The 25,632-nt window shown below is 42.0% G+C and overlaps 3 protein-coding genes and 1 pseudogene across 4 annotated transcripts; 1 reads left to right on the top strand and 3 right to left on the bottom strand.

The window, feature by feature from the left end:
* Positions 1-336: 336 nt before the first annotated feature.
* LOC129833374 (zinc finger protein 653-like) lies at positions 337-5,637 on the bottom strand. Of its 2 annotated transcripts, none has more exons than XM_055897929.1 (10): positions 5,248-5,637; positions 4,984-5,021; positions 4,562-4,876; positions 3,920-4,452; positions 3,607-3,781; positions 3,356-3,461; positions 3,108-3,219; positions 2,813-2,927; positions 1,974-2,073; positions 337-1,752 (listed from the first exon to the last, which is right to left on the bottom strand). In XM_055897929.1, the coding sequence occupies exons 1-10, from the start codon at positions 5,541-5,543 to the stop codon at positions 1,575-1,577; spliced, it is 1,968 nt and encodes a 655-aa protein (XP_055753904.1). In that variant the 5' UTR covers positions 5,544-5,637; the 3' UTR covers positions 337-1,574. The 2 variants fall into 2 exon arrangements, with proteins under 2 accessions (XP_055753904.1, XP_055753905.1); XM_055897930.1 differs by having other exon boundaries at positions 3,356-3,446; positions 5,248-5,636.
* LOC129833376 (uncharacterized) lies at positions 5,559-7,528 on the top strand (annotated as a pseudogene).
* Positions 7,529-7,627: 99 nt separating this feature from the next.
* Positions 7,628-12,934, bottom strand: LOC129833375 (erythropoietin receptor-like). The gene is made up of 8 exons (XM_055897931.1): positions 12,637-12,934; positions 12,129-12,264; positions 11,770-11,936; positions 11,522-11,673; positions 11,216-11,372; positions 10,977-11,064; positions 10,757-10,844; positions 7,628-10,588 (listed from the first exon to the last, which is right to left on the bottom strand). The coding sequence occupies exons 1-8, from the start codon at positions 12,734-12,736 to the stop codon at positions 9,884-9,886; spliced, it is 1,593 nt and encodes a 530-aa protein (XP_055753906.1). The 5' UTR covers positions 12,737-12,934; the 3' UTR covers positions 7,628-9,883.
* Positions 12,935-13,866: 932 nt separating this feature from the next.
* On the bottom strand, positions 13,867-24,881 carry LOC129833373 (ras-related protein Rab-3D-like). The gene is made up of 5 exons (XM_055897928.1): positions 24,524-24,881; positions 19,858-20,097; positions 16,715-16,833; positions 16,505-16,629; positions 13,867-16,300 (listed from the first exon to the last, which is right to left on the bottom strand). The coding sequence occupies exons 2-5, from the start codon at positions 20,095-20,097 to the stop codon at positions 16,113-16,115; spliced, it is 672 nt and encodes a 223-aa protein (XP_055753903.1). The 5' UTR covers positions 24,524-24,881; the 3' UTR covers positions 13,867-16,112.
* Positions 24,882-25,632: the final 751 nt, after the last annotated feature.

Below are 25,632 nucleotides of genomic sequence, written 5' to 3'. Positions count from 1 at the left end.
AACAGAACCTTATGGAGTCGCAAGCTTCTGTGAATTGACAATTTCACTGCCTATCTATTTTTCAACATTAACCTTAAGTAACTGTCCATTGAAAATCTAACTTTTAAAAGTTAATATTCTGTTAACTCATACCCAAATAACATTGTTGACTCATCCTATGCTTGTGTGGCCAAAGCATAAATTGGAGAAAAAAACCCCACTTAAATAAAACCTACCTCAATCTTGTATCTCAAACAGACCGTTTCAAAAATGCTTGTATTTCCTCAGAGGGTGATGTCATTCCAACACAGAAAAACTGCTTTTGAAAATACTTAAAAGAAATTGGAAGTAAAACTATTTCAATTATATTGTAATTAATTACCCGATGTCATATTTAATAGAAATATGGAAACACTGGACAGTTACATTAATACAGTATTGTGGTGAGTATCTGATTTTAGCTCAAGTCTAATGACCAGCTCAAGTCTAATGATCAGGTTAGAGCATTAGTATCCTAGTACCTTGACTTACTCAACAATTCAAGTATTTAGAACATTTGTCATACCAGCCATTGGTGACATACCTGATGTGTCTTATATTCATCCCACCATGCACTGAAAATATGTTTGCCAGTTCCTTGTGTGTGTCAGTGTGACAACACTCACATTATGCCTTTCCTTGCCACATCAGACAATCCCAAACACCAATACAATACTCCTTTTTTTATATTACATTTGTCTCAAACAAATGTCTCTTCCATAAATATGTACATAATCTATTTGGGTCATATTCACATATTTTACATTGATAATTTCAGTAATACAGAAAACAGGAAAAGAACAAATATAAATTAGCGATTCTGCTTTGGATCTTTAGAAAAAGAGGTTTTCAAAAACTACATTAGCCATTTTAGAACCACAATACAACATCACTCTGTTCATAGACACACAGTTCAACAGACAGACCTGAAAGATGATGCAAGACTTTCACACAAAAAGACTACCGGTACTCCTTGGTCAGGTCAATGACAGAAATGGCCAATTCTCTACTTCAATGTAGGCAGCCCACTTATGTGACAACACATAATTTCCCCATGATTTCCCCCATCAATATTGGGCATTTTACCAGCAGTCATCAGTTCATGTATTGACGTGAGAACACAAGCATTAACAACAAAACAAAAAAACTATTTTCCAACAAGTACATTACAACTGTGGATGACAAATGTATAAAAGTGAATAAAAAGAGAGAATCTATGGATATGTTAATAATATGGTATAGAGACAGTATGGTTTAGAGGCGTACAGCACATTATGTAAACAACTGTGCTGAAATGTACTATATCAACAGTTAGGCTGCCTCTGTGAGCTCTAAAAAGGCTGTGTCCAGCACAGCTTTGAGAGCAGGGTCTAAAGTCCATTATAGTGAGCGAGTCTAAGCAATGTTCATTCAAAAGAGCTGCTCTTTCCCCAAACGGGCATACCAGTCTCTACGGGCACTCTTCTTCTCTTGTTCTTTGTGTCGACAGATTCAGTCACTTTCTGGTCTGGCCCTGACCAGTTGATATTTAGTGCACATTCCAGCAGCACTGCGCCTTACATTGCCTGTTTGTCTGGGTGGCTTTTTAACTTGTGGAACTTAACACTGTCAAGCTTTTCAAACCTCTTGCCACAGTGTTCGCAGGTGAAGTTGTAGTGGGCCTCGGGGGTGTGTTTCTTCATGTGCCAGTTGAGAGATGCTCGCTGGCGACACTGGTACCCACAGATCTCACACCTGCAGAAGAGGTAGAGGGGTGGAGGAGGGAGACGAGATGAAGGGGAAAAACGCAAGATGATTCTAATCTGCAGAAAGTATTTTTAGGAGTGCAATGTAGTCATTTCTGTTTGTGAGACAAAATTGCATATATTGTACAAAACCAAAATATAAAATGTGTAGAGAAAATGAAATAAACCGTCTGGGAGTAAAAACTTGAGTGATCAAAGTGTTTCACTCACTGAAGGGGCGTCTCTCCTGTGTGCGTGCGCCGGTGAACCTCCAAGTGATTCTTCCTTTTGAACGATTTCCCACATGTTTCACAGATGAAGTCTCGGACTCCTACACAAAGTTTGATGAAAAATTCTAATCAAATCAAATTTTATTTGTCACATGCGCCGAATACAACAAGTGTAGACCTTACCGTGAAATACTTACTTACAGGCCCTTAATCAACAATGCAGTTCAAGAAATTGAGTTAAGAAAATATTTACTAAATAAACAATAACGAGGCTATATAAAGGGGGTACCAGTACCGAGTCAATGTGCGGGAGTACGGCAACTGCGACAAACTAAGTTCAAAAATTAAGGGACAAAGTTAGTTGGGCTTGGGCACGGCCTGGAGGTGCAGAATTCAGATGCTTGTAATGTTGAGTCGTCAGGACAGCTCACAACTCATATAGCCTCTCTGCTAATTGGGGCGCTCATCAATTAGATTTTATTTGGAAGTGGTTCAGAATCCCCATTAGACATTATTGCTGAAAGCAGTCCGTGTATTTAACAGCCATTGTATTTGGTAATTCTACATGGCCATTCTACAGACCAGTGTAAAGTTGGGTGATTTTACAACCAGGCCAGCAATCATTTCACGGGCAGCACGGTTAGATGAGAAGCGATTGTGAAGCATCACCCAGTAAAGTTCCATACGGTCAAAACCATCAGCTTTAGAGATGGGTTGACATTCAAAGCTGCATTATATAGTACATGTCATAGCAGGATAAACATGAATACATTACTACTAGCTCATGCGCCACTGTACAGTAAATCAGTATAGCCCAGATTTAGAGTTGTTTGTGCCCACCTGAGTGGATGATCATGTGGCGATGCAGGTGGTTGGACAGATAGAACTTCTTGCCACAGCCGGGGTGGGGGCACACCTTGGTCCTCCCCTTCCTGTGAACCAGATTCACATGGTTCTGCAGGGAACATACAAAGAACAAAAAGTACATATTATGAATCACAGCATGAAATGATAGTTACAGCAACATGTGTGCATTTTTATTTTCTTTATTCGTAACTTGGTGTCACTACAAGGTCAAGGTGTTCCAAATCAAGGCAAAAGCTGAAGTGGAGAGTGCCTAAAAGGGCCTATTTACCTGAAAGCTGCTGATGGCTACATAGACTTGACTACAGCCTTCATACGGACAGTGGAACATCTTGAGCATTCCGTCTGCCTCGATGACAGGACCTCGTCTGCTCCTCCTACATCTGAAATAGAAAAGTGAGTGATGCCCTTGTCTACAGAAGTGCTCTGAGGAAGTCAAGATGGGAATGAAAATAGCATGTCCATCTACATTTGTCTCTACAGATATGATCCCCATAATTCTCCATGCTGGCCACTCACCTGCTTAGGCCCCTCTGTAGCTCCCTTTCACAGGTGGACTCCAAGCCATGAGACTCAACACTGGGCTGGAGCAGCTCCTTGTCACTCAGGCCTGAGAGAAAAAGATCTCAAACCATTGGAATAGCAAGCTATTCATCATTGATTTTTGTCAATGTCAGTATCCATTAAATCCCCATATACAACAATTACAGCATATTCTAATGCATTGTCTGTCGGTGTAAGCAAAGACTAAAACACTCTGCCAGCAGTACCTGTGATGGAGTCTTCCTCTGTCGTCCTAAAGTCTGCCACTGACTGGCACATTTGGTTGTAAGCCACGCCCTCTATGACAGTGCATGTGACCTCCTCCACGTCTCCACCCCCCATGTTGAGCTGGATGCCCTCGGATGCCAAAGCCTCGTAGCTGGGGCCAGTGATGATGATCAGCTACGAATGACAGGGAGAGGGACATAGGATAGGCTACATGTTAATATTACTATATAAAGGCAGTGCTTTCAGGGACGACAACTACTTGATTGTGATACAATTCCAAGACAAATGACTAATGAGTTTTTTGTTTTTTACCTGAGAACCATCCAGAGTTCCTCGCTGGTCTGGTATCTCACAGGTGGTCCCCACAGTCTGTAGTGTCTGAGAATCAAACAGCTCCCCTTGCCCAGGCACCTGCATAGAGGCTGGGACTGGATGGAGGTTGGTCTGAGTGTCTACACCAACTGTGTCACCCATTGTCTGTGTGGTGTCCTGCTTATTGGCTTTGTCCAGTCTGTCAGTTAAGGATGCAGTCACTACAACACACTCATAGCCATCTTGTGATGTACCCACTCCTTCATCTCTTCTCAGGTTTTCCACCTCCTCCTTTGGGTTGATGTCCTCCCCTACAGCATTGTAACCTGTCTCCTCGTCATCAGACTCCTGGGCTTGCTGTCTGCCTGCCTCCATCACCACCTCCATCTCCCAGACAGACTGATTCTCAGAGAGATGCTCCATTAAGGGAGTGTCCCTGTATGGGGCCTCCATCTCTGGGAGCTGGCTGAGAGCTGTGGCCTGCTCCACCTGATCCATAGTCACCGGGGCTCCAGCCACTTCCAAATCCCCTCCTACAGATGCATTTAAATACAGGTTACCTTGTTTATGTCAAATCAGTGGTTCCCATACAATTACATGTGACCCAAAGCAATTAAAAGCCAAATTAGTATGTGAATGTACCAGTGAGCTGTCTGTGGGCATCTGTCTCTCTCCTCCTCCTCCTCCTGGTCATGATTCCTCTGGTATCCTCTGTCCTTGTGTCACTATCAACTTCCTCCTCTGTCTCTGTCTCCATCTCAGGCTCACTGGTCCCTCTTGGTGGCGAGGAGAGGTGCTGCACAAATGAATGGTCAGCATCACACTGCCAGATAGCAGAGGTGGAGAATCCAGGTTGGGGTTCCAGAGCTCTGAGCTGGGGTTCATGTGGGCAGGTTTGGGAGTGATCCTGGTACCAGGTCACCATGCTACAAAGGCTGGACACTCTCTCATTTTTCCCTGTAAGAAAATAAGTATCAACAGTGACATAAATGTATCAATCAATCCCTCATGTAGGGATACTTTTCTTCATGGGTAAGTGGATACAATGCGTTGTTCTTTCTTACCTCTTTTCAGTTTTGTACATACTTCTGGGATTGTCTTCCTAGCGGCCAGGAATATAAATATGACGTTATTGCATGAGGATAGGGTGTTAACGTTAAGCACTATTGAGTTGATAGCCCGAGCTAGCTAACCCAATTGATTGAAGGAGGTGGCCTGGGGAAAGGACTCACATTTAACAGAGGACGAGAGAGGGGATAAGCTAGCTAAACAATATTAGTTACTATCTAGTTTGATATTCTGATTTTATGTATTATTCGTAAACATACCCTCCGTATTTTTGCTGGTATCTCTCCCCGTACGTGGAGTTGAGCAGGATTAGGTACTCGGCAAGTCCAGCGTCACTCAAACTCGTTCGCCGGCGAAGCTCACTCCAAACCTTGTGAGATTCTCCAAGATAAACTCGCCTAACATCATACTTCTTGCGGGACTCGAGGCGTCTTTGTGCTCGGTCAGAATCCGTGAGCCTGGGACGGCCTCTACAACGCCTCAAAATTGATTTTATGTGATCCCCGGCTTCTTCAGCGTCCAGGGGACCCTCTTCTCCTCCATAGCCATCCGCCATCTTGACAACAGCTGTCTGTTGTTGTCATTCCTAGCGGAAGTTGTCTCACAGGAAGTGACACCACTTGGCGGGAAACGAAATTGTTCTTTGCAGATCACGCATTGAGCAGAACGTTTTTAGCAACGATAAGCCAAGTTCATACATGTAGATAGATAGCCAAAGAAAGATATGGCCGATATTTTGACGCATGTCTTTAGGACATTTATCCAACACAATGGAAAAACGAAGGATTTCAAAATCATCGCACCATCAAAATGCAGTACATTGGTGGTCGGAGACAATAGCGTTTACCGTTCGTTGCTGCCTCTGAATTGGAGCTCTCATCATTTTTCACTCAGGTTCAAATTCAGAGCTTTCCAGGATCATTACAAGAATCCATGTCCAACCTGAGCCCCGACAATTTGAAGGTAATTAGCTATTTACATACTACTAGGCCTTAATAACAACTACCTAACTAGTTTCCAGCATCTGTGTTATTTGGCTCTACCTTGATCAACATGACATAACACACAGCACCACACTCCCTATTGAAATCATTGGTCAGCTCACTGACCTAACAATGTCTTATGACATCAAGCACTTTTATTGGAAGATGTAGCAAGTTAATTATACATTTGTATGCCCTTTGTTTGTGAGGTAGGCCTAATGATGGATACTTATCTCTTCTCACTATCCTGCCTCCTAAGCAGATAAGAGAGCTTGCTCTAAGCACCCCCAATCAGTCACAGAGATGTGCATCACTTATCAGCACAAAACATGTGTGATGGGCCCACTGCCAAGTTCTCCCTAAAAATCAAAGGGAGAAAATGTTTTCCTGAAAAGTCCTAAACAAACAGTTCTGATTATTGGCATGAATTAATTGCAGAAAATGACATTTTCATACCCCAGGTCCTTGGAAGATTTGCTTCAGGACGTGGCCTCTGCATGAATCAGCCTCTGCTGCCCCTACGTCGCTGATCATCGTGGACGGACTGGAAGGCTACCTGCGCGGGCCTGGAGTGAGTGGTGGCCTTCAGCAGGCAGAGCAGTCCTCTGCTGCACAAATCTCTGCTCTGCTGTTTGACATGGCTGCATTTCTCACACAGACCTTGGAAGAGAGAGCCGCTAGTCTGGTCTCCTGTCGGATCATAGCCTCGTTCCAGTCCGAGTGGGAAGGGCATGCTGGTGGGGACTCCTCGGACCCTGTCCTCTCAGTTTTAGACCGCTACTTTCAGGTTAGGTGTACCTTGGACCGGGACTGGAACTCTGCCCCTGCTGTAGCAGGACCACAGGACACGTGGCATGTTTACCTCTCTGGTGCTGGGATGACAGAAGCCCCTATTGCTAAGGATGAGGAGGACTCAAGTCTGGCTCGAGAATGGCGACTGGTCATTTTCCCCAATCGCTCAATGGAGTTTACAATGGTTTGAAATCTATTAAATTACTTTTACTAGTGGACGAGGAAGAAATAAAAGGCATGCAAAAAACGTATATAGTTATATCGAACCATTGCATTACCAAAGACTGAGATGCAAGCGGAACAGTTTTTTTTTTTCAATGCACAAAATGGTTTTCACTAGTGTTTACAAAAGGTTTTCAGCAAGGTTTTTGCGTGAATTAAACCACTCCTCCGACTGAATTGTACTGATTCTGACTGCTCTGGCACAATATAATTTGAGTCTGTTCTCCTCCCTTGCCCTGTTGTCTTCTCCCCTACACAATGTGACTTCACATTCAACCATTCAACTCTCATTTACATAACTTTTCTGTCTAACCGTTGTGCCTGTGGCGCGTTCTAAGATCATTTGTAAAGGGAAGATTAGGCTGATGTTATAGACGGGACAGCAGAGAACATCACGAAAACGATGCGCACGCTTCAATGGGCCAGAAGGCCGTGTGTTGTTGTCATTCTGGATGGCCAGATAGCTAGCAACAATGACAAGAAACTGCCATGTGGGGAATCTTAAGTGGCTCATTTCAGCTAGTTTTATCTTGTTCTTGATACCATGTCTTGTTTTGACTGATGTCACGTCTACGCTAATATGGCATACATTTGCTAGCTAGCTAACCACCAACTGTAACTATGTATTTGAGACAACAAGTGCTCATTATACAACCTTTATTTATGTTTTCAATAAACATTGGAGACGAAATATAGTTTACATGTTGTCAACAATCTAAGCAAACCCTGTCGATTTTGCAACATAGTTGTGCATCCGTTGGTTTTATTGCTAAACAACCAACCCATCTATAGCTATTAGCTGTCAGGGACAATTAGAATGTCTCCCCACGTTTTTCTCAACTAAAGGACAACAAGAACATCATGGTACACAGTTTACAAGCATTTCGATACATCTGCTAAATATGTGTATGTGACCAATAACATTTGATGTGCTTTAATGCCATACATTTTTAAATCATATTAGTACAAAAACAACATTGTGAAGATATCTAATATGGAAGCGCATCAGAATTGATTAACATTTATGTTATATTTCAGGCATTATATTGACATTTTTGTTGACCATAAAGAGATATTGAGTTACAGAAATGATACAATGTCAGAAGTTCCGTATAGGTAATCATCACAGTATTATCATAACATGTAATGAAAAAGTCAGGAAACATTCACCAGTTTGTTTAGAAATGAACACTGAAAATAACTGAAAAGCAAAGGGTTTAAAGATAGACAAATTAGGAACTAGTTAATATTCTAAATGTTAGTAAACAAAAAATAAACATGTTTGATTGGAGCCTTTTCTAAACAAATGTTCACGTTGTTTGTTTTTAAAAGATTTTCCCTTATTTACTAGGCTATGTTCTATAACTGTGTTCTGTGAGGGGATTGTGCTCCTTCTCTGGACAGATCAGAACCTCAGCTCATTATGCTAAGATCTAGGTCACTCATATAAGGAAATTGTTGTGAACTTCACTTGTTATGACGTTAAATACCCTTTTCCCCAATGCCTAGGCTACTCAACTACTGTCCACATTCTAAGGAACATCCCAATCTTGGCAAAGAAACAAAACATGAAACAGATTTAACTTCTTTAGGAAACCAGCCCTGATGTTGGAAGCAAATCATTTTGTTGTCATCCAGAGTCACATTTATTTACTTTCCAAGCTATAGCACACAATATTTTACATACAACAGGTTTTTAAAGAACTAAAGAGTTTGGTCTGCTTTGTGTTTTCATTTTGCCATGGAAAAAATATTGTTATACTCTACCACCCTCAAACTCAACTCTAGACCTCAAAGCCAGTTCAACTGCATGTTTTCATTGTTCCCCTCTAGTCAGGGACTGATTTAGACCTGTGACTCCAGGTGTGTGCAATTATCAGGTAGAACAGAACACTAGCAGGCTCCGGACCTCGTAGGGTTAGAGTTGAGTATGCTTGCCCTACCACATTGAATTGTCATATTCACATGTGCCTATGTAAACAACTGTATTTTTACCAATGGAACAACTTAAAATGTGACGTTTTTTTCAATCTACTCATACATTTAGCCAAATCACAATTTTTGTTTTGGGTGGGAGGAATTACCTACATTTTCAATAAACTAGTGTTTATTTAAACCCCCCAAAATTTCATTTGAATTATTTACAGTTTCAACAATTATGGCCTCTCAAAATGTATGATAATATGTTAGATTCAATGAGGTGACAATTAGATAGACAGATATACAAACATTCATACATTGGAACCATCATGACTTTTACAACCTTTGTTGATCTAAGCATTGCAAGCAAGAGGTGTACAATAGCATCGTACTGAAATGTGACACATTGCCTAAACACATTCCTGCACATCCTACAGTACCTCTTCATTCTCGCAGGAGCTTCATGTTAAGACCATGGCTACATCTTAGTGATACTCTTGTACAATACGCAATTGACAAACACAATATTTACAATTTAAGTGTCAACTTTATCTAGTTATTCCAATAAAAATATAGAAAATAACCTTATAAATTGACCTACAAGATCCAGTGATTTAAGAATATACTCATTACATGTGTTTTATAATATCAGCTTTAGAGTGTTTTAGTTGTTCATGTATTTCTTAAACAGCTGCCTTCCGATTGAAGGGATATTGTGAGAATGAGCTTATGAGCCAAAGAATTATGAAATCCTTTTCAGGGATACTTTTGACTTTTCCTCACCAAAGCGTTTGAGCTTAAATTTAGCTTTGTCTGTTATCGCATAGTTATGAGAGTAGCCTACATCCTGGCTTTTTGCATTCCACTGACAAGAAGATGGAGTCAATGTAGAAGTCTTGGCCAAACATCCCAACTGTTTTTCAGCTTCATTGGACCTTTAAGCCTCAGTTCATAGCCTGTTACATAGCTTATCCTTATTTCAGAATGCAAAGTGGATGGGAGTACCTATGGGTCTTCTGTGTGCAGGGATCTCGTTCTTGTACTCATTGGTATAGATAACTCTCTTCCCAATGTCATCGATCTTATTCGAGCTCATCGGACTGTAATCCATGGAGACGCCTGAGTCGGCCACTGCCATGTAGGTGTACCCGGGGCCCTTGGGCGGCCAGGTGTGGTTTGGGTACTCAAAACTGGACTGGGACGAGAGGCAGCCCGATCCTGAGCTCTGTTGGAAGGAACCCAAGTCTGATCGAGATTCAGAGGATGTCCTTCCAGAGGCAAAGAGAACCTGCAGGGGCAACGTTTCCTCCAATATGTCGTCCAGCGGCTCCTCCCCACTGTGGTTCTGAGCATTGAGGGTGACATAGGCATCATGAGACTCCAGTAGAGAAGACTGGGTCCAGGGTGCAGGGTGCTGATGAATAGCCCGGAGCTGGTCCATCGGCCAGTGCTCTTGGGGGATTTCTCTCCACCCCTCCATCAATGCAGAATCCACCCTCTTTAGCTTCTTGTCTTCATCCTCCTCCTCACCAAGTACCTCTGAGGCCTTGGGCGGCAAAGCGGAGCTGGGTAAGGCGGGACCAAGGCTAACCTCGGAGAGCACCTCTAGTGGTGCAGGGAATTCCTCGGAGTAGAAGTAGGCTGGCCTCAACCATAAGCCTCCAGTGTTGTGGCCCAACCACTCCTATTGACAAACCAAATGAGAGAGGTTCAGGAGTCTGCACTAATATTGAGTCAAGATGAACAGACTACGATACACACAAAGGATATAGATAAACACTGCACAAGGTACTTCATACCGAGTTTCATATTCCAAGGATACGAAGACTAATACTGGATTTACTTGTCTCACCTGAAAGTCACCACCATAAACCTTAAAGAGGCCTTGGAACTTGCTTTCAGGGGTGGGAATGATTGGCCAGATCTTCTTCAACAGGAACCTGAGGACAATATTGTACAGCCTTATTCCATAAATACACCACTGAGGATGTCTCTACAAAGGAGATCACTAAAGAGTGTAGTTACAGTGGTAGACTAAAAACTTTGGAAAGTTGTTGTTGATGGTAACTGACCTGCGATGAGACATGAGCACAATGAGAGACAGCAGGGTGAGGACGAGAGAGATGATGAGACTCAGGGACACGATGAGAGGGTCCAAGTCTGCAAATAAGATAACACAGCAACAAGGTTACACCAGGGATGAAATCCAAGGGAGGGATCCCTCACAAATAGAACAAAGATGTTTAGCTCACGAGACAAGCACATTATTTTGGTGACCGTGTGAATGTTGCTGCAGGAGAAAGAAGCTTACCACCAGGCATTGTTTCCATCAGTACCGGGTCAGTCCAGGCGCTCCAGTAGCCACTGTAGCTGATGCCGTCCAGCTTGGCACGAATGCGCACCTTGTACTTAGTGCCTGACTGCAGACCACGCAAGATGAGCTCAGAGCTGGCTTGCACCTCCTCCACCTGAAGACAAGAGATGATAATGCGTTGTCATTGACACATCTCTGCCGAAGGCCAAGAAAGGAACGGCACCATTATTCACAAGGACTTCAAACGTTTCTCTTGTCTGGTAACAAACTTCTACCTCTGATATGAGTGTGTGTTGTTCATACCTTTCCAATGTGGCTCCCTGCCATGGCGTAGCTGACCTCGTACATCATGCTGTCGCCCATGTACTTGAGAGAGGGAGGCAGCCAGCTGGCCTTCAGCTGCCCCTGCGTCCCTGTACTCGTCAATGTCAGATTGGCAGGCGGGTCTAACAGGACTGACACACAGACATAAGAAGAAAATGTCATTCCTAAATCCTGAGAAAGAACTAATGGAATAGTTCCCAAAAGACAACCACAACTCTATAACTCACAGACAAGTTCAATGAAGAGACTGCGGTTGTGGATCAGCAGGTCGTCCCGAAACACCCGGATGTCAAGGGGCACAAATAATTGAGTCTGGGACAACCTGCAAAAATACAGCCTCTTGCCGCCTGCTGCCGGTAGGGCAGTTACGGCACACTCACTACTGTTCTCATTCCTGCAGAGGAGGAGAGACATTTGGATTGTTTACACTTTGTATCAAGTTTATAGGCTAAATGGAAAATTGAGGTGATCATTCTTCAAAACACATATTCATAGCAGGTAGCAACCCTCTACCAAGACAAGGTGAGAGGATATGGTACACGTAGCAGCAATTATCAACTGAGCGCTTTGCCTGATCATGACTTACTGGTATGTGTATATGAATGAGTATTGGTCAGCAGAGCCAGTCCTTTCCTCATCCTCCTCCCAGAAACAGGTGAGGTCCGACATCCCTTCAGCAAAGCACTTTGGAATCTCTGGCTCAGCGTGGAGCAGCAGAGCCACTGTGTGGACAAGGGAGGGAAGTCTTAGTCCACAAGGAAAATGTGTGTTGGGGCATTATTGGTTTTGACAATTTAGTAAACACAGGTGAAGACTTAAAGTAAGTCTCCAAACAGCTCCAGAGGAATGACTATTGCTGATTAGTGATTATTATAACTATTTTTAACAGCTATTAAATTCACCACATTGTGCGAGGAAACACAAACTTTTGACAATTGATAACCTTTCTCTATCTTAACCCAAATCTAAAACATCAAACATATTATGTTGAAATACAAAATATAACATGATTGAAAATAAGCGTTGTAATTGTAAACACTTGTGTTACAGAAGGTGATGAAAACAAGTAGGCTATTTGGAAAAATGAGTCCTACCTTTAGTTTCCAAAGCTTGTGAACCATGCACGATGGACGTTTTCTGAGCGCAAAATAATACACAAATTACCAACAGCTTATTCAGGTTATCATTTGTCATCTTTTTGTCTCCTCTGAGAACAAAGCGGCCTACGCGTTCTGTTGTACTGCATAACTGGTAGGCAACCAGCTCCAAACTTCTGTTGTCTCCTTCTCTCTTCGTGACAGTCTCTCTGAGATACTATGGATAGTGCAACACAGTTGTGCGTGCATCACAGGAGATAAGGTGTGAGCGGGTGTCCAAGCCAAGCTGTTTACTTTTTACTCAAACCCAACTGTAGAGGTGGAGCATACAAAGTATTTTCACTCATGTCTGTGGGCGGGACTAGAGTAAGGTTACAACATGCTTCCAACGGGACAATATGTCCCACCAAACCACAGGGACCCTTGGAGAAAGCTGAGGGCCACAACTCTAAGTGACAACTGCATTTAGTTGTAGTGGGCTATTTTTTCGCCATGCATAATTGAGGTTCCTTATTGTGAGGAACAAAGAGGGCACGTGGCAGACATACAGGTAGTAGGGTAGGCCTAATAACTGAAAACCCACATGGAGCCAGTGAACTCACAACTCAGCGTAAACGGTCTCTTATCTCTGACCTACACCCATGTTTTTGAGCTCGACCTGCGTTATCTGTATTGCAAGGGGTAGTGTCCCGTGATAAGCATGGGGGCGTTTAGGCTCATCCCAACCCTACATCATTTGAATGTAATTTAGCCTGGCCTTACATCACTTGACTTTAGTGGGCTCAGGCTGAGGATTTCTCATTTGGCACCAAGGAAGATCACTGATAGGCACCAGTATATGATGGAAGACTACAGTATGATGTAAAAATATAAGAAGGTTACAAAACATTGCAAGAAGATTAACTGCAAAGGACACAAAGGCTGTGGGTAACTGGTAGGTGACAGGAAAGGGCACCAGGAAACCTCTTATTGTTGAGGAGGACCACAGCAGTGTGGTTTTCTGTGTCGTTAGATAAAAAACACCACAACCCCCCCCTTATCCAAATGGGAAGGGAGGTAGGACGTAAGGCCATAAATTATAGATGATCTCACCATGAAGACTAACCTAACCACATAGAACATGGGTCTCAAGCCTTTGTCCGCTTGAATGCATAGATGTTGTGCTTTCACAAGTTCTAATCATCTAAATGATTTAGCATAAGGATTGCACAATAAAACAACTCAGAATTTATATTTTGTAATGAAGTCTTTATTTTCATAAACACATTCAATGTATATGCCTTTTCTAATAAGATTTTCCATCAAACAGAGAGCCTTAAATAGCAACAAAACAAATATACATTAAGACAACAGTATAGTTCCCCTTAATAATATAACAAACCTCCTATATAAACTATGGAATGCCAGACTACACAAAAACTAACCAATTCCACAGAAAAAAAATGCAAAGGATAAAATTATTCACTTACAACTTCAGATGAACATAATTATCAAAAAATATGTTATGGGTCCTTTCAACCAACTGACATTGAAGTATTTAGATAAACTGGGTATCAGTGCATCAGCATGTGATTTAGAGAAGTCCTCCTCAGGACTTTCAGTAAAACCTCACCACTTTCAATCCAGTTACCTTCAGCAGCAGAAAGAAAAACAATGTAAATACACTGACAAACACCACACAGGAGAAAGCTTTACAACTTGGGCATAATGCAGATGTAATGTGGGTATAGTGTTTTTACACAGCTATAAAAGGTTAACGGTTAAGTCTCCAGTAAAGTGTTTCACACCACAACGAGACCACTTGCTCGTGGTAGGAGATGAACAGGGGAAATCACTTGATACAAATCAGCCAGCTAATATCAAACAGCGAGCCAGCATCAGCTGTGCATCCAGGTGGATAGGTGTCTTTGTGATAAGCAATTGGAGAAAGTAGGTGCTCATAAATACTTTTGGCGGGCTTTGACCCAACCCCTCAGCTTTAGCGTAAAAACATAAGGCTGCTATCATGCAGAGACAGTGCCTGTCCCTAACTGATTGCCAGGGAACAGTGTGGGGCTAGTGATAGGGAAATGGCAGTGTCTGTGAGTAACAGAAGGCCGGAGAACGGGGAGATGCATGTCTCCTCAGTCCAGTTGTAGAGACATGCATATGTTTTTCTACTGAAGCCATCCAAGCAGTACAATGGAATGTACTGTACATGCTTTAGGTGCACCATTTGTCTTTCTGTTTAAGCATATGATTTGGAAAATGAATTAGCATGGGTGTCATGCTTGGCCAATCACCATGATTTAATTAGGCTACTTCATAGACTAACTTAGATGTAAGAACAGTACAGTAACATCATGCAAGTAATGCAGGCAGTTTACACTGGCACATCCAGATTACAGGACACTGTTGAAGCTTTGTGCAATCGGGTTGGAAAGTGTAAGAACAATGAGTAGGAAGGGGAGGCACAAAGGGGTGAGTGAGGACATGCCAGAACAGATCACATGACGCGTGTCAGTGTCACTAGTGTTATACGACTTCCTCCCAGACAAACATCCTGGAGCACAACATTGCTCTAACATTGTTTGGAACAGAATCTCATACTTTTTCACCTTCTCTTTCCCATAAGCAGTAGTAATTAAAGTCTCAAGAATAGTAGTGCACAATTATTCGGAGGACATGGCACAATAGCATCTTCAGTATCACAGAGTAAAGCATGGAGGTCAGGTAAATAAGGAAGCAAAAGGCCAAAGCAGCAGAATAACTCAGTTTTGTGATTGTCTGGATGATGTCATCTTCATTAATAACAGTTCCATCTAGATTTTGATCAAGATTATGACAGAAAACATGGATTTTTGTTGTATTCTTTTATCAGGTTTTGGGGTGCCGTTTTCTGTCCGCTTTTGGATTCTGAGAAGTTTAGTCCAATGAATACATTCAAAGCAGAGCATCTAGCCAGGGGGCATCCAAAACAAAAGCACCTTCTGCTCTGTTTGAGTCTAAAACTATTATATTTTCATTCATTAAACTCTGAACACAACAATGACCTAAAATAATGACTACTGGAAACTATTTCATTATGACAAATCTTCTTCACATTGGCACTTCTTTAAGCTGATTTGAACTAGCTTTGCTTTAAAAATAAAGCCATTAAAAAGGTTTCTCACAATAAATACAGTACTTACATTTTTTTTGTGCCAGAAGAGCAGAGGGGGTGCCATGTGGTAGAGGCCGGGGGGGGGGGGCACAGTACACAAGAGAGGCCTTTTCAGGGAATACAAAAACTAGAACAGGGGATATGTGGAATAACACTGGATGGACCGAGGGGAGGGGACCGATGGCTCTCTCAGCTAGCTGCTTTATGGTTTTCACTGCAGTGGCTGTGTTAGGGGGTGTGAGATTGGGGTGTATGTGAGAAGTGTACTCTCTATACTTCAGGCACAGTGACGGGGTTTGGTGTGGGGCTGTGAGGAGAAATGAGGCGGGATTTAGCAGCCACAGCCCCCATGGTTCTCTGGAGGCGAGTCCTGTAGACTGGTGCTCCTGTGATTGGACAACAGGTTGGCATCTCCGCCCATGCTCTCGTTCATCTTCTCACAGATGACGTCTACCAGCCGTTCAAACACCTGCTTCACGTTGATGTTGTCCTTGGCGCTGGCCTCGAAAAACTGGAACCCTGCCAGACAGAGACGGGGAAATTGAGTAGAGTAATTACTTACTGTGGAGAGATTTCAAGAAAAGCAGATGAGATATTTAGGCTTAAGTGTTCGGTGTCCCCTGCTATATCTGTGTGTTCTCATGAGGTCAGTATGCTGTGGTAGTGTGAACTCTTGGTGTATAGTCTTTGCGAAGACTGCATGCTGTTGTGGATGGTACTCACCAAGATCTTTGGCCAGTCTCTGGCTATCCTCTGTGGGGACTAGCCTGTCATCCTCCAGTTCACACTTGTTTCCCACCAGGATCACCTGTGCGTTGTCCCAAGAGTATGTCTTAATCTGAGTTGCCCTGTATGACCGAGGTGAGAGTAGACGAATGCACAGTCTGAGAAGGCAGCAGGGTCAATATGGAAATGATGGAACCTTTCACTCACCAGTCCTGTACAGCGTTGAAGGAGTCCTGGTTGGTGATGTCATACATGAGCAGGAAGCCCATGGCTCCTCTGTAGTAGGCTGTGGTGATGGTACGGTAGCGCTCCTGTCCCGCTGTGTCCTGTGGGGAACATGATGGCTGGTCATTCTTTACAGGTTGGGTTTGGGAACATGTTAAATTGTGTGATATTTTGTGAGACCAGAAGGGGGCAATATTGACTAAGGCCTACAGACTTGAGATGCTAGAGGTGAATGTGTGTGTGTATACGCTTGTAAATATTCAGCAGGTCTAGAAAAGACAACAATTAATCTTTTTTTTTTTTAACATTAAAAATTGATATAAATAAACATTTCTGTGATAGGACAATTTAAAGGACAAAGCACTATCAGCCTAAACCTTCCCACCCAAAGCCACTGTTAACTTCAGACTATTAGAAATGAAAGTGTCAGATACATGATTAAACAGACTAACATCTACATTTGCCATGTCCGTCAACATAACTTCTTGTCAAACAACAAACCCTGGCCCACTAACAAAAACCCAGTAAGAACAAAAAGAACACGGAGAGCGTCAGATGTCGATTACAGCTCTCTGGTGCCACAGAGCTGTAGAGACCTGTATCAGAAACATCTTTCAATTAAGTAGAGGTTGAGTGTGATGTCAGAGTTGCTTCTCTAGAAAAGGTTAACATGAAAAAAAAATGTCACGCAGGTGAGGGGATTAAATTGGCACGGCAACTATCCTTGGGCGTCGCTTGGTAACCTGGCCTGGGTCCCTCATTTGCATTGGAGGACTTTACATCACTGAATAGTGGGGGGGGGGGTTATGAATGTTTCATTAGGGCTAATAGTGTGCAGGGTAGTCAGCCCGAACAAACTGCCACCGATTTAGAGATTGCAAGAAATAGAGCGGTTCTTATCTTAGAGCAGGTGCCGGGCTAGAGAGACAAGTGCTCTATAAGTGTGTGAGTCGGTGTATCCGCAGCGGTGTACTTCTGTAAAATGACCTTACCCAGAAGGAGAATCTGCGTCATCTCAGGGTCATTTTTGTTTAATTTATGAATGAAGGATACCAGATGCATATCTTACCTGATATGTGCAGACATTATCAAATATTTGGCAGGGTAATGGATCTTACAGTAGCACTAACCAAATACACTGTCTCCATAACTATCTATACACCAAGTAAAGAAAATACTGTCCAAAAGCATATGCATGATGACAATGAGTGTAAAATGGTTGGTGGTCAGAGCCATTGATGTCACTAGGACCCTTCTCAGCATGCGTCACCTGGTCCTGCCGCCCACACAAAGCAGGGACACACTCTAAGCCCTGGGCTTTGTGGTTCCGACACCAGGTGTGTCATTGTGCAGTTAACATATTGCCATGTGGTGTATCCTCCTAGAATAAACAGTATGGTTCATGTTGAGAAAGTAGAACCATAATGGTACTATAGAAGGCTTCAAATTAAACTCATTTTAAAAACCATGATAAAAAAAATCATTTCAAGCCTTTCTCATGCCACACACGCGGAGGAAAGCTTGCGGCAGTGTGGACAGGGCACCACCTGTACACTCTTCATAGAGTGGAGAGGCTCAGAGGGTTTGAGTGAAAACAGGACACTGCGGATTAAACGCCCCTGGCCATCCACATAGGGTTGTTCATTAACTGTACACTTGCTCTCGAAGCCAGGACTCATTTATTGGACATGGTTGCTACTTCCACACCTCCAATGTATGAGGCAAACTGAGGAGGGTTTTATTCTTTTCTGATTTTAAACTCATCAGATGGCATTCAGTGATCCCAGCCACCACTGACGACATTAAGCCAAATCACGTGTCCTAGGTGGAAACAGGGTCAGTGCGTCAGTCAGCTTGGTTTCGGTGTGTACATTGGTGTGGACATTGGTGTGGACATTGGTGTGGACATTGGTGTGGACACGGTTGCTGCTGATTCATCTTGATTGAATACAATACCATATAGGATGTTTGTCTTGTTTAAACAGCATTCACTGTACGTGAAAATAGTTTGCCTTGAAACACTTTCAGACGTCAGGGGACTAGGCTACATAGAAATAAATTGTACAAATCTGGTAGCCCTGTAATTCAAGTATTTCCACAGAACCTGATATTTTTTTTCGAATCAGTTCATTTTACCAATCAGTTCAGCTCTGAAAAAGATCTGTTGTGGTTGGTCAAAAGACCAATAAGTGGAAAATGGATCAGAATTGGTCTGCCTGTCCAAACACAGCCTTCAAGTCTCTAGAGCATGTGGTGCAAGCAGCAGCAACACATTGCAGTAGCTTGAGTTGAGAAACCAAGTTTTCAGCAAAACATACAAGAGAGACGGAGGGTAAAATCATTGGTGGAAAAAGTACTAAAATTGTCATACTTGAGTAAAAGCAAAGATACCTCAATAGAAAATGACTCCAGTGAAAGTCACCCAGTAAAATACTACTTATGTCTTAAAGTGTCTGGTTTTAAATGTACTTAATTACAGTGGTGGACAGAATACTAAATTGTCATATTTGAGTAAAGGTAAAAAATGACATGCTATAAATCTAATTCCTTATATTAAGCAAACCCGATGGCATGATTTACAGAAAGCCAGAGGCACACTCCAACATCTTTTAAAAATGTAGTATTTGTGTTTAGTGAGTCACCCAGAGGCGTTATATTGATAGGTGTGTGAATTGGACCATATTGATGCCCTGACTGAGCATTTGAAATGTAATATATACTTTTGGGTGTCAAGGAAAGTGTATGGGAGTAAAAGAGTACATATTTTCTTTTTAATAAAATTGAGTAAAATTTGTCAAATTAATTGTAAAGTAAAGTATCCCCAAACAATTACTTTAGTACTTTAAAGCATTTTTACACCACTGTGTAAAATGCAAGGGCCTTGCAGATGAAAGTTGGTGATTGACCCACTATAGAATTATCAGCCATCTGTCATAAAAACTCAATTCAATAGCGAACGATTTGGCCTATGGATTTATATTCTGGTTTAATACAGAAGACAACTTTCCTCTTGATGGGATGTGTATGAGAGTCCACTATGATGGCAGAAATGTGGCACAAAGGTGGCAATCATGTTGTAGAGACCATAGCTGGCATGTGTTACAAAATGCATAAGGCTAACTCACCCATATCTGTAGCTTTATCCTTTTCTCATTGCGGAAGACGGTCTTGACCTTGAAGTCTATGCCCACGGTGGAGACAAAGGCTGAGGTGAAGGAGTCATCAGCATAGCGGAACAGGAAGCTGGTCTTCCCCACACTGCTGTTGCCAATGATCAGCAGCTTGAACATGTAGTCAAAGTTCTGGTCAGCAGCATCCTTCTGGGCAGGCTGCTGCTGAAGGCGAGAGTCATTCACTGACGCCATCTAGAGGGGAAGGCAGAGGTGTGAGGTGATACTACAGCTCAGGGTGAGTTAAACACCAAATCATCAGGTTAGGGTCTCGTAAGTAAGCATTTCACTAAGGTCTACACCTGTTGTAGTCGGTGCATGTGACTAATAACATTTGATATGAGTCTTTGAATTTCATACCAATACAACAGTTGGTAGGTAAAAGCAACAGGCCAGGTCCAGTCCCCTAAATTGTTATGATCCAGTAATGAAAGGTTGTGGGGAGTTTTCAAAACCTGCTCGTCATAGCTATTATGACTCAGTCACTTGCAGGCTGCAGCATCTGCCACTGGGAATCAAATTGCACACCATAAAGACCTTTTAGTGTCTGTCACTCGTTCCTGAAAGTGGGTGTAATGACTGCAAGGAATGGGCGTGAAAAGAGAGTCCATGGTCTCCCCCCTCGTCCTCAGCTGAACAATCAGGGCTGCACACCACAGCTTCCCTCTGATGAGGACTGTCTCCTTGGAAACCTTTCCAGAACATAGCCGCCAGGCCCATTAGTGTGACAGGCCAGCTAGCTCAGCATGGCCATCTTAAGAAGAAGTGATATTTAACAACAAAGGGGAATGTAGAGGACGGTCCACAGTAGAGATTGACCGATTAGGATTTTTCAACACCGATATCGATTATTGGAGGACCAAAAAAGCCGATACCGATTAATCGAACAATTTGTATATATATATTTGTAATAATGACAATTACAACAATACTGAATGAACAATGAACACTTTTTTAACTTAATATAATACATCAATAAAATCAATTTAGTCTCAAATAAATAATGAAATAATGTTCAATTTGGTTTAAATAATGCAAAAACAAAGTGTTGGAGAAGAAAGTAAAAGTGCAATATGTGCCATGTAAAAAAGCTAACGTGTAAGTTCCTTGCTCAGAACATGAGAACATGTTAAAAGGAACCACCAGCTTTCATATGAGTCTTCAATATTCCCAGGCAAGAAGTTTTAGGTTGTAGTTATTATAGGACTATTTCTCTCTATACCATTTGTATTTCATATACCTTTGACTATTGGATGTTCTAATAGGTACTTTAGTATTGCCAGCCTAATCTCGGGAGTTGATAGGCTTGAAGTCATAAACAGCGCAATGCTTGAAGCATTGCGAAGAGCTGCTGGCAAACGCAGTGAAGTGCTGTTTGAATGAATGTTTACGAGCCTGCAGCTGCCTACCACCGCTCAGTCAGACTGCTCTATCAAATCATAGACTTCATTATAATATAATAACACACAGAAATACGAGCCTTAGGTCATTAATATGGTCAAATCCGGAAACTATAATTTCGAAAACAAAACGTTTATTCTTTCAGTGAAATACAGAACCGTTCCATATTTTATCTAACGGGTGGCATCCATAAGTCTAAATATTGCTGTTACATTGCACAACCTTCGATGTTATGTCATAATTATGTAAAATTCTGGCAAATTAGTTTAGTGCCTGCTAACATTAATTTCTTTTAACTAAATATGCAGGTTAAAAAAAATAGACTTCTGTGTATTGATTTTAAGAAAGGCATTGATGTTTATGGTTAGGTACATTCGTGCAACGATTGTGCATTTTTTCGCAAATGCGCTTTTGTTAAATTATCCCCCGTTTGGCGAAGATGGCTGTCTTTGTTAGGAAGAAATGGTCTTCACACAGTTTGCAACGAGCCAGGCAGCCCAAACTGCTGCATATACCCTGACTCTGTTGCACAGAACGCAAGAGAAGTGACACAATTTTCCTAGTTAAAAGAAATTCATGTTAGCAGGCAATATTAACTAAATATGCACGTTTAAAAATATATACTTATGTATTGATTTTAAGAAAGGCATTGATGTTTATGGTTAGGTACACATTGGTGCAACGACAGTGCTTTTTTCGCGAATGCGCTTGTTAAATCACCTGTTTGGCAAAGTAGGCTGTGATTCAATGATAAATTAACAGGCACTGCATCGATTATATGCAACGCAGGACAAGCTAGATAAACTAGTAATATCATCAACCATGTGTAGTTAACTAGTGATTATGTTATTATTATATTTTTTTTTATAAGATACGTTTAATGCTAGCTAGCATCTTACCTTGGCTCCTTGCTGCAATCGCATAACAGGTAGCCAGCCTGGCACGCAGTCTCCTCGTGGAGTGCAATGTAATCGGCCATGATCGGTGTCCAAAAATGCTGATTACCGATTGTTATGAAAACTTGAAAACGGCCCTAATTAAATTGGCCATTCCAATTAATCGGTCGACCTTTAGTTCACAGACCCTGTGGGGTTCACAGACCCTGTGGGGCAAAGAAAATCTCTTGTTGAAGCTGTATCTATGATTCCATGTTTGTGCCCACCGAGATTATAGGGGTGTGAGAGTGAGTCACTGCCCCTTACTTTTAACATAGGGGATGATCTGTGCGGTAAATGTGTTAAATAAGGCAAATGCATGATGTAAAGGCCAAAAAGATTTTGTAAAGATCAAACTTTCATCTGACCATTGCTTTGTGGGTCTGAAGTCATTGGATCATAGGTCCCACACTGTGTGTACAAAGAATATGCGGGAAACCCATTGGATCAAATGTTGTTTTCCTATCAGAACATAAGCCTGCTAAATCCTGGTCACATCATGCACATTTACACTGTGGCTCAAGAAGTCTTAAGGCAAAATAATATTTGGGGAAACTGTTTTTCTACCCTAAATCTGTGACAACTGTTGTGCTGCTGAGGCAATGAGTAGCCTACAATATCCAACATCACTCAATTCAATATCCAATTGTACAATAAAAATATTACATAATCCATCCCAATGCTGCAGTCATAATGTCCAAATTATTCTAAGATATTAGAGACCAAAGTTACTGAATGCTGAAGTGTTGAGAAACACATGGCCAAAACTGTTTGTGGACAAGTAGCATTAGATTACTTTGACCAGTGGGTGATGAATTTAATACTGGCATTCCACACCATCTGCCACAATAATCGGGTACATCTCTGACGGGACAGATTTTACATCACTGTCATCACAGAACAGGCCTCCACTTAGTAGAGTTGAAATGGGAGTAATTTTTTATGCACTGGAGAAGCATTAGTTCTGTAAAACAAATAAAAGAGTCCATTATGGTGAATAGGCCTATTGTGGTCTCTCAGCTGGCACTGTTTACAGAGTAAGGTCCCTGGCTGTTATAGGAAATTAACTCTTGATTGGTTGGCAGCTGTCTGTTCCCTATAAAAGAATGGTCGTAAACACAGGTGAAGGAAGTAGGTTAGTAAAATGTAGTGGTTTCAGTATACCTGGAAAAGCTCAAATGAATAGCACAATAAGTAGGCCTATACTTGTCAACGCACTCTCTACCCATCATATTAAAAGTTGTCAAGCGTCCATTCTCCATCTCTATAAGCCCTTGATCATGACTCTGTTTCATTACATTACACATAAGTTATTGGACAAAGGCATCTTCTGTATGGGGGAGTTTTGTTAAGAGCCCTGATGCTCAATCTGAACATTAACAAGTGTCTGTTTTGGAAGCATAAGGACCTTATCTTTTATATCAGTGAGAAATCATTTAAACAGGTTGAATTGATACCCCTTGATAGGGTTAGTGTCAGTGGAGGACAACTTATAATAATGGCTGGAAAGGAGTGAATGGCATCAAACACACGGAACCTATGTGTTTGATGTATTTGAACCATTCCACTCCAGCCATTAGCACGAGCCTGTCCTCCCCAATTAAGGTGCCACCAACCTCCTGTGGTTAGTGTTACCACAAGGCCATATCTCCATGTTACAGAGCTTGTTTACTGAAGATAAGAGGCGACCACCTGTGCTAATTAGCTATGGAGCGTGCTCTGAACACCTGTATGTAAGCGTAACTCGGGAGGTGTAGTTTTGTCAGATGGAGGCACCCATAGCTGTATAGATCTGTACATTTTTTTATTTGAAGGATTCTTTCTCGCTAATACAAAGGCCACAGCAAGCGATGTTTTGACATTTCAAAACGTTGAAACACAGCGTCGGGATTTTAGTTCACATGAGAGTCGTGGATGAAGCTAATGGCTGAAAACTGTAGGGATAAGGCAAATGCCGCCTAGAGTTTGACAGCTATAACTCTATATGATATAGAACTGCCAAAGTAGACCCTAGAAAGAGAATGGGGGTGAAGAAAATCCATAGCTGACAATTTGTCCTTTCGGTACTTCAAATCGCACCAGGTGCTCGAGCCTCGAGGATTAATTGGCGAGGGCTCGAAAACCTGTTGTCACATTATAGAAACATGTCAAACTAAGTCCAGTGTACATTAAATTGAGTTAAGTAAAACGAGAATATAATGCCCAGCAAATTATTTTCGTTTGGACATGAAGGAAGCTGGACAAAGGCGCAGAAAATATTGACCAAACTTTTTCCAACCACTTACCTAATCTATGGAAACGGAATTTCTTTGACTTTAACCGTCAATGTTATTTCCTTTCAAGTGAAGAGTGAAAGTTCCCTAGGGTCTTCAACAACCTAAATTCTCTTTCCGCCCACCGCTTTCTGCCTCGCCGTTTTCCTCTGAGCGTTTGCGGAATAGAACAGGCAGCTCCCGGATCTCGTTTGTGTACAAAGGAGCACCCTTCGAGAGCGCAGCAGTCAGTGTTGTGATCACTCACACGACAGTATTCACACAGCTATAATCTCTCTCACACACTTCCAGAGAGCAAATTTCCTGTACTTTATGATCCCTCACTCAGCTCTAGCCTGTTTCGAAATAAGAGTTTTCACAAATCAAGGCAACATTTACAGTACGTTTGTGTTTGACTGATGTTAATGTGTATTAAATTGTTGAATAAAATAGAGAATATTCTGAGCTGGGTCAGTCTTCTGATCTGAACTTCAGAGATGCTCTGCAGTCTGCCAACCTCATAATTTATTAAGTATAACTCAACATTTGATAATGCAGAGTTGCAGATCATTAGAAATACACTAATGAGATCACTGGGCTTAGATTCTAAAATGTTGTGTAAGTTAACATTTTCGTGCAGATATGGTATGCCAACTTTGGAAAAGCATCCACCAGTTAATAAATCAGAATTATTTCCATGAGTGAATAAGTGCACATCCTTGACACTTCCTGGTGTTTTAGCCCAGGGTCTCCCAAACTCGGTTTTGGGGCCCCCTTTAGGTGCACGTTTTGTTTTTTGCCCAAGCACTACTCAGCTGATTAAAATAATCAAAGCCACCAACATCCTGTGGTTAGTGATAGGGAAGAAAACAAAATGTGCACCTAGGACCGGGTTTTGGAAATCCTGTTTTAGACACTTGCTCATAGACACTACTTAGGAATTCCAGAAATCAGCAGTGTGTGAAAAAAAATGATACTACTGCACATGAAGGGTACTTTGTGTTCTAGTTCACACGGCTTACTTCCAGCAGCACCATATCCACCATACCACCAGTTTGTGGCTCATTGACCTGCTGTGGTATCTGGGTAATGTAACATGGGGAGTAAATGAGTTTGGTTGTGGTCTACCTGCATATCTGTAA

Source organism: Salvelinus fontinalis, chromosome 34, assembly GCF_029448725.1.
Source record: "Salvelinus fontinalis isolate EN_2023a chromosome 34, ASM2944872v1, whole genome shotgun sequence".
Classification (NCBI taxonomy): Eukaryota; Metazoa; Chordata; class Actinopteri; order Salmoniformes; family Salmonidae; genus Salvelinus; species Salvelinus fontinalis.
This window is presented reverse-complemented; position numbering and strand designations above follow the sequence as displayed.

Bases quoted from the DNA above. Each gene is read 5' to 3' on its own strand.
- LOC129833374 (XM_055897929.1), bottom strand. From the start codon at position 5,543: ATGGCGGATGGCTATGGAGGAGAAGAGGGTCCCCTGGACGCTGAAGAA. The intron at 3,782-3,919 runs GTAAAAAACAAA...TGTCATTCGTAG, and splicing joins GAACTCTGGATGGTTCTCAG to CTGATCATCATCACTGGCCC. The intron at 2,074-2,812 runs GTGGGCACAAAC...AACTTTGTGTAG, and splicing joins CCACATGATCATCCACTCAG to GAGTCCGAGACTTCATCTGT.
- LOC129833373 (XM_055897928.1), bottom strand. From the start codon at position 20,097: ATGGCGTCAGTGAATGACTCTCGCCTTCAGCAGCAGCCTGCCCAGAAG. The intron at 16,834-19,857 runs GTGAGTTAGCCT...TGTTCCCCACAG, and splicing joins GGATAAAGCTACAGATATGG to GACACAGCGGGACAGGAGCG. The intron at 16,301-16,504 runs GTGAGTACCATC...TCTGTCTGGCAG, and splicing joins GAGACTGGCCAAAGATCTTG to GGTTCCAGTTTTTCGAGGCC.
- LOC129833375 (XM_055897931.1), bottom strand. From the start codon at position 12,736: ATGACAAATGATAACCTGAATAAGCTGTTGGTAATTTGTGTATTATTT. The intron at 11,674-11,769 runs GTGAGTTATAGA...TCTGTGTGTCAG, and splicing joins TCTCTTCATTGAACTTGTCT to TCCTGTTAGACCCGCCTGCC. The intron at 11,373-11,521 runs GTATGAACAACA...TCTTGTCTTCAG, and splicing joins CAGGGAGCCACATTGGAAAG to GTGGAGGAGGTGCAAGCCAG.